Here is an 18287-nt window from a genome sequence, read left to right on the forward strand (position 1 = left end):
GATAAGGGGGCTTGCCATTTGCCATTTTCCATTTAAATGGCAAGCGGTTCAGAACCGCTTGCCATTACTAGAGAAAGGGCAGCGGTTTTGGCGCCAAACCGTTGCCCAATATGGGTATAAAAATTTAATTTTTTTTTTTTTTGGATTTTTCACATAAATTGATACACAAATCAAATATATGTAAAAGCATTAATATTTTTATTAATTATTTGTTCTAATATTACATTTACATCAAAAAAAATTAATACAAGTAACACCACCAGCCACGAGCACCAACACCATCTCATGTTGCTTCGTACCACCAGCCACGACCACCAACACCACCGACCCACCACGACCCACCAATACCAGTACACCCACCAGCCATGACCACCCACCAATACGTGAACACCATCAGCATCGACCCCCACCAATACACGACCACCCACCAGCCACGACCACACACCAGCCACCCGTCCACACACGACCCCCACCAACACCAAACAACAAATAAAAAAAAAAACACACCACCAACACACACCGGCCAACACCACGACCCCCACCAACAACAAAACGACCTAAAACAAACCAATTCAACCACCCATCACAATAAAATAAAATAAAAACTGAAAAAACAAAATAAAAGATTAAAAAAAAAGGAAATACCTTGAATACAACCAAAAAATCGAAATTGGCTTTAAATTTGGGTTTTATGGGTCAAATTCGACCATAAAAACTCTAGATCTCGAATTCGACCATAAAAACCCACACGCACCACCACTGGACTACCACCATTTAAACCCACACAAATTGGCTCGAATTGGCTCGAAAACCCACCTGAATTCGCTCGAAACCCCATCGGAGATTTGTTCGCTCGAAAACCCATCTCCGTATATAATTACCTAATTACCTAAGCGTGAGATGGAGAACAGAGATGAGAGAAGAAAGAGAAGGAGATGGAGGAGAGCTGGAGAGAGAAGTGAGGGCGTGAAAATGGAGGGGAGGAGGAGAAAGAGCGTGAGAAATAGAGAGGAGGAGGAGAGAGAGCGTGAAAACTGAGGGGAGGAGAAGAGAGAGCGTGAGAAATAGAGAGCAGGAGGAGAGAGAGCGTGAGATTTTAGGGTATTTTTAACAAATGGCAAGCGGTTCATGTTCCAAACCGCTTGCCATTTACAATTTGGCAAGCGGTTCACCCTAAACCGCTTGCCATTTACAATATTGCAAGCGGAATTCCAAAACCGCTTGCCATTTAGGGCTTCCCATTACGTTTATTCTACTAGTGTACCGACCCAAACCCGACCCGTTTACCCGAATTGACAGCTCTACCTGAAACCTCCAAAATTTCTCAAAAAACGTGGATATTAGCCTTCAATTTTGGAATTTTTTTGACTTTTTTCACCAGGAAATAAAAATTGCCAAAATGTTTATCATGGTCCCTAATATCCTCCGGGAGTCTAATTGGTTGGGTGGAACCATCCAATTTTCCTTTAAACGACCAATTTACTGGTTTACAACTTGAACCGATTTCATTAACTCAAGCTTACCACGAAAATTTATGACAACATATAATGATCATATATGGATTCAGAAGACATCATATGACCCCGGGATGTATCCCCTAAAATCTCAATACTTTTTGACACCGGGCCCCGAAACGTTCGAACTTTCTCAAAAAGCATGGATAATTAGCCTTCAATTTTGGAATTTTTTTGACTTTTTTTTCGCCCAAATATAAATATTTCCGAAATGTTTACCATGGTCCCAAATACCCTCCGGGAGTCCAATTGGGTGGGTGAAACCATCTAATTTGCCATTAAACGACCAATTTACCGGTTTACAACTTACACCGATTTCATTAATTCAAGCCTACCACGAAAATTTATGACAACAAATAATGATCATATATGGTTCCAAACGACATTATATGACCCCAAAATGTATTTCCTAAAGACTTTTCGACACTGGGCCCTGAAAACTCCAAAAATTCTCAAAAAGCGTGGATATAACCTTTAATTTTTGAATTTTTTTGACTTTTTTCGTCTGTAAATAAAAATTGCCGAAATATTTACCATGGTCTCTAATACCCTCTGGAAGTCCAATTTGGTGGGTGGAACCAACCAATTTGCCTTTAAACGGCAAATTTACCGATTTACAACTTGCGCCGATTTCATTAACTCAATCCTACCACAAACATTTATGACAACATAAAACGATCATATATGGTTCCAAACGGAATTATATGGCCCCGAGATTATCCCGTAAAATCTAAATTCGATCTTTTCAACACCGGGCCTCAAAACCTCCAAAATTTCTCAAAAAGCGTGGATATTAGCCTTCAATTTTGAAATTTATTTACTTTTTTTCGCCCAGAAATAAAAATTGTCGAAATGTTTAACATGGTCCCTAATATCCTCCGGGAGTCCAATTGGACATCCTATTTGCCTTTAATCGGCCAATTTACCGGTTTACAACTTGCACCGATTAAATTAACTCAAGCTTGCCACGAACATTTATGACAATATATAATGATCATATATGGTTCCAAACGACATTATATGACCCCGAGATGTATCCTCTTAAATCTCAAAACTTTTCGACACCGGGCCTCGAAACGACCCAAATTTCTCAAAAAGCGTGGATATTAGCCTTCAATTTTGGAATTTTTTGACTTTTTTTGGCCCGGAAATAAAAATTGCCGAAATATTTATCATGATCCCTAATACTCTCCGGGAGTCCAATTGGGTGGGTGGAACCAACCAATTTGCCTTTAAACGGCCAATTTATTAGTTTACAACTTGCACCAATTTCATTAACTCAAGCCTACCACGAACATTTATGGCAACATATAATGAACATTTATGGTTCCAGACGGCATTATATGACCCCGAGATGTATCCCCTAAAATTTCAGTTCTTTCGACACCGGTTTTCGAAACCTTCGAAATTTCTAAAAAAACATGGATATTAGACTTCAATTTTGGAATTTTTTGACTTTTTTTTTGCACGGAAATAAAAATTGCCGAAGTGTTTACCATGCTCCCTTATACCCCCCGGGAGACCAATTGAGTGGGTGGAACCATTCAATTTGCCTTTAAACGACCTATTTACCAGTTTACAACTTGCACCGATTTCATTAACTCAAGCCTACCGCGAAGATTTATGACAACATATAATGATCATTTATGGTTCTAAACGGCATTATATGACCCCCACATGTATCCCCCTAAAGTCTCACTTTTTTTCGACATCGGGCCCCGAAATCTTCGAAATTTCTAAAAAAAGCCGGGATAAGCCTTCAATTTGGAATTTTTTGACTATTTTTCGCACGGAAATAAAAATTTCCGAAATGTTTACCGTGGTCCCTAATACCCCCCGCGAGTCCAATTGGGTGGATGAAACCATCCAATTTGCCTTTAAACGACCAATTTACTGATTTACAACTTGTACCGATTTTATTAACTCAAGCCTACCACGAAACTTTATGACAACATATAATGATCATTTATGGTTTAAAATAGTATTATATGACCCCGAGATGTATCTCCTAAAATCTCAATGCTTTTCGACGCCGGTTCCCGAAACCTAAAAAATTTCTCAAAACGCGTGGATATTAGCCTTCAATTTTGGAATTTTTTTAATTTTTTTCGCCCGAAAATAAAAATTGCCGAAATTTTTACCATGGTCCCTAATACCCTCCGAGAGTCCAATTGGATGGGTGGACGGAACCTCCAATTTGCCTTTAAGCGGCCAATTTACCGGTTTACAACTTGAATCGATTTCATTAACTCAAGCCTACCACGAACATTTATGACAACATATAATGATCATATATGGTTCCGAACGACATTATATGACCCCGAGATGCATCCCATAAAATCTCAAGGATTTTCGACATCGGGCCTTAAAACCTCCAAAATTTCTCAAAAATTTTGGAATTTTTTGACTTTTTTTCGCCTGTTAATACACATTGTCGAAATGTTTACCATGGTCCCTAATATCCTCCGGGAGTCTAAATAGGTGGGTGGAACCATCTAATTTGCCTTTAAATGGTGAATTTATCGGTTTACAACTTGCACCGATTTCATTAACTCAAGCCTACCACGAACATTTATGACAACATATAATGATCATTTATGGTTTAAACCAGTATTATATGACCTTGAGATAAATCACCTAAAATCTCAAAGCTTTTCGTCACCGGGCCCCGAAACCTCAAAAATTTCTTAACAAACGTGGATATTATCCTTCAATTTTTAATTTTTTTTAACTTTTTTCGCCTGAAAAATAAAAATTGCCGAAATTTTTACCATGGTTCCTAATACCCTCCGGTAGTCAAATGAGGTAGGTGGAACCATTTAATTTGCATTTAAACGACTAATTTACCGGTTACAACTTGCACTTATTTTATTAACTCAAACTTACCACGAACATTTTTGACAACATATAATGACCCCGAGATGCATCTAATAAAATCTCATTTCTTTTCTACACCGGGCCCCAAAACCTTCAAAATTTCTCAAAAAGCGTGGATATTATTAGTCTTCAATTTTGAAAATTTTGACTTTTTTCGCTCGGAAATAAAAATTATTGAAATGTTTACCATGGTCCCTAATACTATCCGGGAGTCTCATTGGGTTGGTGGAACCATCCAATTTGCCTTTAAACGACCAATTTACCAGTTTACAACTTGTATTGATTTCATTAACTCAAGTCTACCACGAACATTTATGACAATAAATAATGATCATATATGGTTACAAATAGAATTATATGACCCCGAGATGTATCTCCTAAAATTTCAAGACTTTTTGACACCGGGTCCTGAAACCTCGAAAATTTCTCAAAAAGCGTGGAATTAGTCTTTAATTTTGGAATTTTTTGACTTTTATTTCACCCGAAAATAAAAATTTCCGAAATGTTTACCATAAACCCTAATACTCTCCGGGAGTCCAATTGGGTTAGTGGAACCATCCAATTTGCATTTAAACGGCCAATTTAATTATCGATTTACAACTTGCACGGATTTCATTAACTTAAGCCTACTACGGACATTTATGACAACATATAATGATCATATATGGTTCCAAACGGCATTATATGACCCCTAGATGTATCTCCTAAAATATAAATACTTTTCAACACCGGGCCCCGAAACCTCCAAAATTTCTCAAAAAGCGTGGATATTAGCTTTCAATTTTGAAAATTTTAGATCTTTTTTCGCCCGGAAATAAAATTTTCAAAATGTTTACCATGGTCCCTAATACCCTCCGGAAGTCCAATTGGGTGGGTGGAACCATCCAATTTGCCTTTAAACGACCAATTTATCGGTTTACAACTTGCACCGATTTCATTAATTCAAGCCTGCCACGAACATTTATGACAACAAATAATGATCATATATGGTTCCAAACGACATTATATGACCCCGAGATGTATCTCATAAAATTTCAAGACTTTTCGACACCTGGCCCCGAAACCTCCAAAATTTCTCAAAAAGCGTGGATATTAGTCTTAAATTTTGGAATTTTTTTACTTTTTTTTTCACTTGGAAATAAAAATTTCCGAAATGTTTACCATGGTCCATAATATCTTTTGGGAGTCCAATTGGGAGTGTGGAACCATTCAATTTTCTTTTAAACGACCAATTTACCGGTTTACAACTTGCACCTATTTACCGATTTACAACAGCCAATTTAATTAACTTGCACCGAACACGACTTGAACCAAACCCGTTTTAACCCGTCAAAACCCAATTTTACCCGACTTGTTACTAATTGACCTTAATTCAACTCGACCCGTTCCTAACCCGACCCGAATTTATCCCAACCTGTTACAAACCTGACCCGAAATTAACCCGACTTGTTATTGACCTGACCCAAATTTAACCTGACTTGTTATTGACCCGACTCGAATTTTACCATACCTATTACTTACCCAACCCAAAAATTCAACTCGATTTGTTACTAACCTGTCTCAAAATTAACACAACTAGTTATTGACCCGACCTAAATTCAATTTAAATTGTTCCTTACCCGATTTCAAATCACCTTAAATGCAATTTAGACCACCTTATTGTTGTTAATCAAAGCATTTTGTCTTGGGAGGCCAAGACGGTCCAGGTCAGCAAAAGGAAGGAGCTTCATCCTCAAATTTAAGAGTTAAATATAGTATATATTTGTTGTATGGTCAAAAGAGATAATTATCTTCCTAAATTATAGACTATAGTTCCCTAGTATATTGCCATATATATTATAGTAAAATAAAGGAAATAATTAGCTTGATAAAAATGATATTATCTATTTATAGTTAGTTGAACCCGAATATGACCCGACCTGATTGTAACCTGCAAATTATTGACTTGAACATAACCCGACTTGAATTCGGGAATGACCCACTTGGAAATGACCCTACCTAATTATAACCCGCAATTTACTAACTTGAACAAAACCCGACTTGAAACCGAGAATGACCCGACCTGATTATAATCCGCAAATTATTGACTTGAATCGAACTCGACTCAAACCCGAGAATGACCCGACCTGATTATAATCCGCAAATTATTGACTTGAATAGAACCCGACTCAAACCCGAGAATGACCCGACCTGATTCTAACCCGCTAATTATTGACTTGAACGGAACTCGACACGAACTCGAGAATTACCTAACCCGTTTTAAGTCCTGAAAACCCGAATTAAACCCGACCTATTGTTCACCAGACCCGAATGTAACCTGACCTGTTATTAACCTGACCTAAACCTGAACCAAACCCGATAAGAAGTATGACCCGACGTGAACCGCCTTAAGCATGACCAAACCCATGCTATGAAATTAATCAGAATTGACCCGACCTGAGTTGACCCGACCCACTCTTACCCGATCCAAATCCGACCTGTTTACCCGAATTGACAACTCTAGTAATAGACTGTCAAAATTTTCATAGTTAATCATAAATAATGAGCAGAGCAAAAAAGGACAAAGGTATATAACTACTATTTTAAACCCTATTAAGGGGAAACAAAATTATTAAAAAAAATGATAAAGAGTAAACCTACTACGTAACATATTGTAACTTTGTAAGGCTAATAATTTAGGCAACTTTTAGGAATTATATAACCATCTAATTATATTTACTAAATTAGAGTTTTTTTTGTCCACCTCATTTCTATTTATTTCAGGTGCAACAAGTTCAGATAAGTTCAGTTCAGGAAAAATAGGTTTTAATAAGGGATAGTCACGTACAAATTACAGCTAAATAAGTTTTTATAAAGTAAAATAAGTTTTGATAAATTCAGATTAGTTCATATAAGTACAAATAAGATAAAATAAATTTAGATAAGAGAAAATCAAGTGGATAAAACACACTTCAATTGATATAATTAATGTTTAAATTGGGCTTGTCCCAGTTTATCTCCTAGATAAACAAGGGATGTTAATCCCATGCCATAATAGTAAATAAATTGAAAGTAAACAAAAAAACGAAATAGTATTTTTTTTTATTCTTCCTCATCTTCTCCGTCAAACCTGAGTACCGCCATTATCTATTACACCCGAGTGCCACCACCATTTTCTCCGTCACGAGTACCACCACAGCACTACGACTACAACCTTCAGTTCAACGTCATCCCGTCGGAGCTGGTTTTGATTAACAATCCACTCCTAGCCGCCGTCAATTAAACGAAAACCCTAATTGTAAAGGGAGAAAAGAAGGGCAAGGTTAACCCTTATGGGGAAGGGTTAGGTCGGCCTTCATTGAAGCCCCTTGAAGCTCTTCCATTTTTCCATAGAAGTTCTGCCATTAATGGTGAAGGGGTAGTGAACCATTTTTTTTTTTTTTATGGTGAAGGTACAGTCCAATTTGACTTGTTAGATTAAATTACAGAAATACCCATGTTTTTTTTGTGGGAAATGACAATAATAGGGCTGGATAAACTTCTCAATTTTATCTAAGAGATAAATATGAATTCTCTCGTTTAAATTAGCTCAAATCCCACTTCTGACTCCTAGTGATACACAATCCTAAAAGAAACTAAAATCTACAACACTAAGGGCCTGTTCTCATTGACTGAACTCAGCTGAACTGAACTGAACTGAATTGAATTGAGCTAAACTGAGCTGAACTGAACTGAACTGAAATAAATATTTTATAAGAGAATGAAATTAGAAGCTGAGCTGAACTGAACTGAATTGAACTGAACTGAGCTGAGCTGAGCTGAACTGAACTGAACTGAATTTTAACGTAAGAGAACATGCCCTAACTAGACTCTTACCGGCCCATTTGGTGATTAAGCGTAAACAATGGTAACAAGAATAAAATTGGATGTAAATTTGAAAGAAAATCAATGTTCATTTTTATACACGCTTAAAATGAGCCCTAAATTGTCATTTTTTTATTTTAAAAATATAAATTTACATTCTCACTCAATTTTACCTTTCAAGTGGTTATGGAAAAAACTTGAAGAAATCACATGCTTGGGGGTAAAATTACGTTCTTATGGAGATTATAATTTGTTTTCTATATAAATTACATTTCATTCATTCCCTCTATCACAATTTCTTACCGGTTATCAAACGGGCCATTAATAAATTGTATTTAAATTCTATCATTAAGATATGTAAGGTCATATTTTATACGAAGTATGACGCAAATTAAAATTTTGTTGAAGCAGCTTAGAAACGAGTATGTCTGACGAATTCGGATTAGGTTAGGGACGATCGATTAGCTTAAATTTGGGTTTTAATTCTACGTTATTTTGGGGTCAAAAATGGGTTGCATTAACCAAATTTGCCAGGCCTTAGCCCTTAGGGCATTCAATATGGATTATGTAACTAGATTAGGTAGATCAATTACAATTAACCTGAAGCATATTTTGAAACACAGACACTAAACAGAAACACAAGCTAAAATCAAGATAAAGTAATCTGAATTCTGAACTAAGGCATGTCCGTTTATTTCATTTCCATACTGTTAATAATACAATACATGAATCATCAAGCAATGCACCATTATGCAAGCTTCCTTTTCTATACGTTGCATTTCGGTTTATAATCGGTTCAATCTAAAACCTAAGCTGACGGTGTGATTTCTATATCTCAGTAGTCAATGTATTCACATTCAGAATAGAGAAAACAATAAAGAGAGCTGTAAGAACTCGCTATATCTTTAAACTATATCCTGTCATTAGTTATGCAAATGCCCTCTAAAGTATCAGTATTCTGTTGGCTTCCCCTGATTTCAAGCCTCGTAAAGCATACCAACTTCCATGCGCTGGGGAAGTGGTACTCCTAATGTAGGCAGAGAGGATCGACAATTGCTGTGCATTACTTCATAAAATGCAAGCATAATTCTGTCAAACCAGCTACAATTCTTACCAACATGAAACCTTGTTTTCCCTCGAACATGCACAACACCAACACTCAAGGCTTCTGCCAAGTTGGAAAGCTCTTCTTGAATACCCGCTTGATCAGATGACAAAGGCCCTGAGCAATGTGTAATATATTGCTGTAAGCATGTTATAACTTGATTAACAAGGTTTCCACCTTCAAGATGCAGATAATCTGCATAACCATACTGAATTACGCACCCATATATTCCTTGCAGGCCGAATTTGCTGATAATAATCCTCTCCTGTGGTGCAACCTTTGGGACCAACAGGTATCGAAGGGTCGTGAAGATTGTGACCTTGTGAAGAGATTTCATGTTTTTGATGTAATGTCCAAGGACAGGAGTTAAACCATCTTGAATGTTGGAGTAAAAGAAGCAAATTCCAGGTACCCTTTGGACACCAGGATCAGACAATAGTACTCGGAGTCTATCAACGTCTATCTTGTGCGTCAACTCATAGCCTATCTTTCTTTCCCGTCCATAGTACCAGCCAAACATAATGATTGCAAGGATGATAGAAATGGCAAAAGGGATCCATCCACCTTCCGGAATTTTGGTCAATACAGCACTGACATATATGCCTTCCATTGTTATAAAGGTAAAGCAGAAAAGGAACACTAATATTGGTGAGGTTCTCCAGATTACAGTCATGACCAGAGTCAGAAGTATGGTAGTTATAAGCATGACCATGCTGACAACAACACCTGTCAACAATGATTAGTTATCAGCACAAGCAGCGACGAATCAAACCACTGCAGTATTTAATTCTTAATTGTCAGTACAGCAAGAAAAATACTCCCACAGGTGTTACATTGTTTTAAGACTCTTTTAACCCCACAAACATGGCAAGAAATAAGGGAAAACCCTTGATGAATGTTGTGTTGAATATTTTTCCTGCTAGCATTAGGAATTTGATTATATACCATTATCACAATTCACAATTGGAAAGGTGACAACCTTGTGGAGACTCTGGACAATATATAATGTGTGACGATCAATTTTCTACGGAGGGAACACTTAGCAAACAGATCAACCACCCTAATATAGAGAAAGGTCATGCTATGTTCTACGTACAAAATTCTCAGACAGAATTCAGTCATATTGTGCTTATAAAGTTCAATCATATTACTTCAAACTAAAAAGCCCCATTTCTTTTCGACAAATTATGCACAAAATTCTCAGACAGAATTCAGTCACTCCCTACTTTCTAACCTAGGAGAAATTAAGATAATATGAAATCCCAAAGAAGATGCAGGCATGCAGCCAACAAAGAAAAAATTTATCTGGAATCAGAACCATCTGTATCCAGTATTCTACAAAGCTTTGTGAACACAGAGTGGATTACACTCATTACAGTATATATTACTCTCATGAATTGCAGCAGATTGTGACCACAATACTGCAGGTGATACACGTGCAAAACTGTATCGATTTCAAAGACTAAAACATGCTTCAACAAGCCAATCAAGGGCTAAATATGCAGACTAGATATTAAAATACAGTCATAATTATATGCACACAAGGAAATTTTACTATGCAAGTTTCAGAGCTGAATTAAGTTGAATTGCAATGTTTTAAAAGTCAAATTGAAAACATCCCTCTAAAAAGGATTCCTAAATTTTATACTATGTATTATATTTTCCTTCAATAATTTCAGCTTCTAAAACAACATAAAAAGCAAATCAATGTGTCAGTTATCTTACCAAAGGCATTTCCAATGTCTTTCCCGTCTCCAAAGATAAGTATGACAGCAACACAGAGAATCATGAGTATGTAATTGATTTCTGGGGAGTAAACCTCGCCTTCTTTGCTACAGGAAGTGTGCACCACTTTGACCCGAGGAAAATAATCCAGCACAACAGATTGCTTGACAAGTGAAAAGGTGGCTGAAATTAATGATTGACTAGCAACCACAGCTGCTAGTGTGGCAACAACAAACATAGGCCAATAGACTTGAGTTGGTATGAATTTATAGAATCCATCTTCATGATCATTGGGGTGTCTGATGAGATAAGCTGTCTGCCCTGCATATGTGAAAACAAGAGACGGGTATATCGTACACAGAAATGCAAGCTGGAAAGAAAAAACATGTCATTGATCTATGGAGGAAAGATTTTATAAAGGGGAAATTAAAGCCAACATCAATATAGAACGTTAAAAGAAAGAATTAAAGGAACAGGCACATAAGATTATAAGAACTCGACAGGATAAATACTTTCTTTCTTCAAAAAGAAATAGATTGTTGGCAAGATCAACAAACCTGGATGGAACCTCTGCTAAAATGACCTAGATCAGCAAATAAGGCTTCAGAACCTGCACAAAATAATAATGTTTGTGTAAATACACATGCATGTTGTTCTGTGCTATTTACAAAGTGTCGATCTTCTGAAAATGCGTTTCTGACAAAAAGATCAATCAATAGTAACATATGGGTGACTATAGGAATTGAGGTTCACCTGTAATGCAGAGAATTGTGCCTCCAAGAGACAGCCAACCTTCTTTCCCATTTTTCAAAAAGTACATGACTATGTAATGTGGTGATATAGCCTTGAATATGCCAGGGTAGTGCCTTATGATGCTGCAAATCCCAACCAGAGGCGTAGTCAAGGTCCACAGACCCATTACAGGGGAGAATAGGAAGCTCACACGTGAAGTACCAAACTTTTGTAGCAGAAACAAAAGTATGATAATTGTAGCTGAAAGAGCTTCAACTGCAGCTGCATTAGTGTTCTAGCAAAGTTCAATACCACAGAACATAATATCATCCTGAATAAGGACAGTTTCAAAGACCCAAAGGAAATGAATCGTAGTAATATGATCTTTCCAAAAAATAAAATCACCAGAAAACAGTTCCAGCTAAAGAATAAGCAACAAAACAAGAATAAAGGCTTTTGCAAAAACCCAAACTTACATTTGCTTACTTTAGGAAAAGGAGCTCTGATGCCATCAATTGCAGACAACACTAAAAGGAAACATAAAATCAATTTGAAACAATAAAAATAAAAAAAAATATGAAGAGGTAAATATTAAATAAAATAAGATAGCAATACAAGAATATAAATAATATTGCTAGAAATGGAACCTGAGATTGCAGGAGTAAGTATGCCATCACCAATTAACATGCACATGCCCAGAATTGAGATAAAGAGTAATACCCTTCTAGCCACCACACTATTCTTAAAAATCTTGCCAAGCCTACTCTGCTTTTCCTGACCCTCATGAGTAGAATTTGTAACTCCAGAGAAATCCACATCTCTCACGGAAAGAAACCCAATTTTCATGTGCCTACTAAGTAACGAATACAGAGCAAATGTCCCACCTGCAGTAGGTCAAATATTACCAGAACAATCGTGGAAAATAATATGTAAAATTGAAATTTAGCAAATTGATTTTCAAACATAGTAAAAATTCAAAAATCAGTTCCTTGAAAACATTTAACCAAGAGAGAAGCTTTATTCATACATTTATACAAAACATCCACCAGTCTGGATTTGCACATTAGTGCACATTAGTACAGCACTAGTGCACTGATGTACAAGCTAGTTAGAATACAAATTCTCAGCAGCTCAATTTCAGAGATCTACTTCGTGACATACATGAAAAGACAGTATGGAATTCTGCTCCAAACAAGCTAATATAAATATTACCAATTTGTCACATCTTAAGCTAAAATCAAGGTCTTATCAACATGATGCTGGACAAAGCAAGGTGCACTAAGAAAATCAACAATACATTTTGGTTTCCCTTGTTCAAATAAGCTATATACCCCCATATCTCAAACTGGAAGCCAAGAACAATCTCTCTGCATTTGCGCTGGCCTAAAAGTTACAGCACACATGGGCACAAGTGGCACTGAAGAATTGAAGATACTACTCAAAAGCTATAACTACAAAAGACCAAGAGCTAAACACATCAAAAGTATATGAGCTACAACAGCCTAAACTTGTAGGAGAAAATTGTGCATCCAATAAACAAACGATTGATATTACCTTCCCCTTGATCATCAGCTTTGAGTGCAATGCACGCGTACTTGACAACCCCAATGAGGCTAAGAGTCCAAAACATAATACAATAAATTCCCAAGTAGTCTTCTTCAGTGGGAGACTTCAAGGGCATTGAAGGATACACATAAAGTGGGGATGTCACGAGCCCTCCAAAAACCACTCCTAGTGTCTTGTATGCAAGAAATATTGTACGCCATCGACTTGACTGATAATTCAATTAACATAAAATGGGGATGTCACTAGTACTCCAAAAAGTACGCATCAAAAGACAAATTTTACTTCAGCTAACATGAGTGTAACTATGGAAAAGTTATGCTAATCATGGCTGCATATAAAATGTAAAGAAAACAAAAGGACGTAATGGTTGTAAACTTGTAACTTATGTTATTTATTTCATGCTTAAAGATATTTTATACCCTCGATTAATATATTTCACAGCAACAAGATCCACTCCATGTTTTTAATTGATGGCTGGATAAGCAGGACAAGATGAGGAAAATAGAGGGTTAATTGGAATATTTTGGGTTAAAAAACTCTTTTTAAAATAGCTCATTAAGCTTTTAAAAATTAGCTTATAGAGCATTGAGGGTTTTGGTTATTACATACATTTAAATAACCAACAATTAAACGCTATTCACCTAACACTTGTTATACAGCCAACTATTTATGATGGTTAGACGAACTAGTTAATACAATTAGTTATATCAATCAATTATAAACTATTTACCACCAATTGAATGTTGGTGCAGTGGTGATTGAGACTACACTTGGTAGGGAGAACCCGTGTTTGATTTCCCACAACAACAATTGGGAGGGGACTGAAACCTAACCACCCAAAACTGATCCCTGAATCCGGATTAGCCCAAATGGTGAACTGAGTAGAACACCAAAGAGACTGAGGGATAGCTCAAATGGTTAGATTTTCCTTCCCGATTTCAGGAGATATTGGGATCGATTCTCACTCCCGCCCTTGTGGCTCTCTAAACACTAAAAAAAAAATTATAAACTACTTACCAAACAGTGTGAAAACCCCACTTACACAATGTTTTAACAAGTTCAACTCAACCGCATAAAACTTCAAGTAGGATCAAAGAGTTGCATTAAAAAAATAACAAAGGGAGCATTAACATTCAATAGCTAATTTTGCCGAATAAGACCTTTGTCAAAATGCTAATTGCTACCTAAACCGATACCACGAAACAGAACTATAAGCTTAACTTACGATAAGTGCAATAACAAGCCAGAAAAAATAAAATTATAAAAACTGAGACCCACAAGACAAAATCTTGACTGGTTTCTTTATTTTTTCGAGGGATGACCAGAATTTAATAAACGGTGATGCAATCTTAACAAAAAAATAATTCATCCAACTCATTATTTTCTCTCTATATTTACAATTCAAATAAGAATCTTGTCAACAAACGCTTTTGAAGCGTTAGATAAACATTTAAAATATTATCTAAAGTTGTATAAATTTGGAAAAACGTGACAAAATTATGAATCAATCGGTGTAATTAATGTTAATGTTTAATTTAATTTTTCTATTTTTAACTAGCTTATCCAACGTCCCGAAGGCTTTCGTTAGCTTTTGCCTTCAAAAATTATCGGGCAAGTAAATTGGAACAATGAGAATATGACATAGTATGTAACACAAAATTAGAAATTACATTATAGTGGTTGTAACTTGTAAGCATAAAAGTAAAAAAACAGAAGAAAATCATACCTTAACAATGAGGGTAGAGATAGGAAGGTGACCGTTGGAATCAGAATCAACAACAATGGAGGAAGAAAGGGGTATTGGTTGCGGAATTTGGGTATCAAAAATCGACATTGTTAAAAAGAAGAAGCAAAAAAGAGAGAGAAAAACAGAGTAGAATAGAGTGAAAATGGCCAGAAAATGGGGATTTGGCCATTTAAATAGAAGATGGATCCTTAAATTGAGTAAGCGCCGCCTAGAAGTGTTAAAAAAAAAAAAAAAAAGGGGGTTTAAGAAGAATTTGACAAATGATATCAATACATTAGTCATTCATTCACATGAATTGACTTCAGTCTTCATGTTTTTTATTTTATTTTTAATATTTTTTGGGTGATTGCTGGTTGATGATGATAGATAAAACTCATAAAAGGTCAGACTGGGTATTGGTCGCACGATAATATTTTATCATTGGTTTGTAAATGCCAAATTCCCCATATTATTTTGTTGTTTTTGTGTCCATCTTTAACTAGAGGATGCCCCATTAATCTTAATGATAAACAAATTTTGTTTATCTAATGGTATTTTCTGAATAAATCATCCAAATCAGCGATATTTTCGCAAATAAGTCAATAACTATTATTAATATGCGGATCCCACAAATATTGGCCTTGTTTGGGAGAAGGCTGAAAGCTGATTGAGTTAGCTGATTTTGACTAGCTGATTTTATTAACTGATTTGACTAACTTATTGTATTAACTTATTATATAAAAGTGTTTGGTAAATAGCTGATAGCTTAAAGGTGATTGAGTATGTGAAATGACCAATAAGCTAATTATGAGGTAGGTAGTTTAGATAGGGTTTTAAATTAAATGAGGTTATAAGTGTCATTTCACAATAATTAATGAATAAGCTAATTGAAAAAGCTCCTAAAATGGGCTTTTTCAAAAAGAGCTTATTTAGTGGAATAAGCTCTTTCAATAAGCTTACTACCAAACACATTGACTTATTTACGAAAATGTCATGCTGATTGAGATTTATTTTATTTATTTATTTATATACGAAAATAGATAAACAATTTTTGTTTTTTTGTTTTTTTTTTTTTTTTTGACAACCAACAAATTTTGTTTATTATCAAGATAAACTTGTATTTTTTCCTTTAATCCCGAAGGAAAAAAAAAAAAAAAAAAAAGAGTGATACAAGATATACTTGTGCATGTTGGTTAGGACAATTAAGTGGTTTCAGCTCTGCAGTCTATGTCCATCTCGAGGTTTTCAATTCATTAGGCAAATCTTGGTCCACGATAAGGTTTTATTTGGTAGGGTTCGTATGGTTGTCAAGGCTGAGTAAATGGTATGGCGCAAGACATTCTGGTTTTATCACACACTTCGTTCTTTCTCTACAGGGTGTTCGTTTGTTAGTGTTTATGTTGGTGTTTACATGTCTGTTTTTTGTTTAGCTCTTAGGTTGTAATTTGTCTTTGTTTTAATTATGAAGTTTTCTTTGTCAAAAACAGTTTAAAGATTAAGAAAATGAATTCATTTAACATTATTTGAACTCACTTAAAAATATGCACTTCATGTCTTCATGTGCACGTGTTGCTTCTTCCCGAGTCTTACTTGTATTGGACGCTAATTACTAAGAAAGAAATAACAGAAATGACAAATGATTAAGCAAAAATGAGGGAATTACATAAACGAATACCATCCCCAAGTTTGCCAAACCATGCTTAGTACCATAGTTCAATCCCTACTAGAGGTACTTTGAAGATAGAATTTCCTAAATCTTTCATTCTACTCTCAATCTCAAAGTATCTAGCCCGCAAATTTGATCAGGTTGTCTTGTATGAGGTAGGGTTATTTATCTTACATACGAAAAAAATACTCCCTATATAAAAATACCACTAACACAAATTTCAAGAAGCAACATCATTTTGACAAGCCATATTGATTAGAGGTCATATTCTAGATATTGGCTTAATTTCCATTGATTTTCCTACAATTACATTGTTGCAAGCAAGCATGCATCTTGCTTTGGGTAAATTCATAAACCAACATAAGTACTAGGCTTTAAATACTTCCAACTTCCAAGTGGATGTCATATCAAAAGACTTGATAAACAAAAATTACAGACTTCGTCAATTGAATTAATTATTAAGATTGAGACGTACCAAAATTGCAACAATTATCACTCATTTATTGTTGTAATTTATTGAGACGTAAATGTTTGGGTGGGCATGCCGAGAGCCTAATGTAGACTAGCTGGGGGCTCGGCTTGCCCATGATTCTTTAATTCTTCATTTCATTTGAGTGAATTGTAACATGATGAGAGCTCAGCTTGTATAAGAGTTTGCCTCTAATATTTTCCTCGGCTTCATGCTTATGCCGAGCTGAGAGATTCGGAGCTTCTCTAGTGGCATCTTGATATGTGTTGCGGGGACGCCTAGTGTTCACCATGACTTTTTGTTAGTTTTCCCCACAGACGGCGCCACCTGTTTCTGGAAACAGAATGCTCCTGGGAGTTTTAGGGTAGTAAGGTATCAAGATGTCCTAGAGCTTGTGTCCAATTGTCCAAATGTCTTTTGGCTCTGCCTAGCAAAGGTATGTCTGAGGGCTCCGCCTTGATGTCCGAGAGCTCGGCCTGCAAAATAGAGAAGGTTAGCTGCCCCGGGGGTGTGACCCGGGAGAGCCCCTCCGATGCTTAAGTCAGGAAATGTACTTTATAGAGAGAGAAAGCAGAGAGAGAAGGTTAGAGAATTAGAAAAAAGTTACCATCATTAATGATTGGAGAGCTATTTATAGATGTACTTTCAGGTGACAGAAGTTATACTTGTTTGGACAGATTAGGGGTAAATCCGTTCTTTACTCTGTTAATGATGGGTTGAATCATGGAGGGATATTTTCATAATTCCAAGTCAATGGGCTTAGGACAATGGACTTGACCCAAACACTAGGATTTATATGCTATAAGGAGTTTTCTTTAAATTCAACATAATCTGCATCAATGAATTACCTCAATTTGAAATATTTAAACTTAATTTACTTATGGGTAACTTTTACTCTTCTATATGGGTAACTTCGAATCTATACTTAAATAGATCATAAAATAATTTTTATGAAGAAGATATATAGTTACCTTCACACACTTATATATTTGATTTTTACTCCCTTGACAATATTAAGTATATCAATAAAAGCATAGATAACTTTTATTTTTACAAAGATAGCA

General features: G+C 35.8%; 1 protein-coding gene across 1 annotated transcript; it reads right to left on the minus strand.

The window, feature by feature from the left end:
* Positions 1-8899: 8899 nt before the first annotated feature.
* LOC110681898 (probable potassium transporter 17) lies at positions 8900-15659 on the minus strand. The gene is made up of 8 exons (XM_021858048.1): positions 15089-15659; positions 13351-13570; positions 12444-12680; positions 12273-12323; positions 11818-12078; positions 11622-11674; positions 11065-11434; positions 8900-10065 (listed from the first exon to the last, which is right to left on the minus strand). Exons 1-8 carry the CDS (start codon positions 15389-15391, stop codon positions 9212-9214), a joined length of 2349 nt encoding a protein of 782 aa, XP_021713740.1. The 5' UTR covers positions 15392-15659; the 3' UTR covers positions 8900-9211.
* Positions 15660-18287: the final 2628 nt, after the last annotated feature.

Source organism: Chenopodium quinoa, unplaced genomic scaffold (assembly GCF_001683475.1).
Source record: "Chenopodium quinoa cultivar QQ74 unplaced genomic scaffold, ASM168347v1, whole genome shotgun sequence".
In the NCBI taxonomy this organism is placed as follows: Eukaryota; Viridiplantae; Streptophyta; class Magnoliopsida; order Caryophyllales; family Amaranthaceae; genus Chenopodium; species Chenopodium quinoa.

What these genes read in the sequence shown, in the direction of transcription:
- LOC110681898 (XM_021858048.1), bottom strand. Translation starts at nt 15,391, where the DNA reads ATGACTAATGTATTGATATCATTTGTCAAATTCTTCTTAAACCCCCTT. An exon ending in TCTCTACCCTCATTGTTAAG is followed by an intron (nt 13,571 to 15,088) that starts GTATGATTTTCT and finishes TTGAATTATCAG; the next exon opens with TCAAGTCGATGGCGTACAAT. An exon ending in CACAATTCTCTGCATTACAG is followed by an intron (nt 11,675 to 11,817) that starts GTGAACCTCAAT and finishes TATTTTGTGCAG; the next exon opens with GTTCTGAAGCCTTATTTGCT.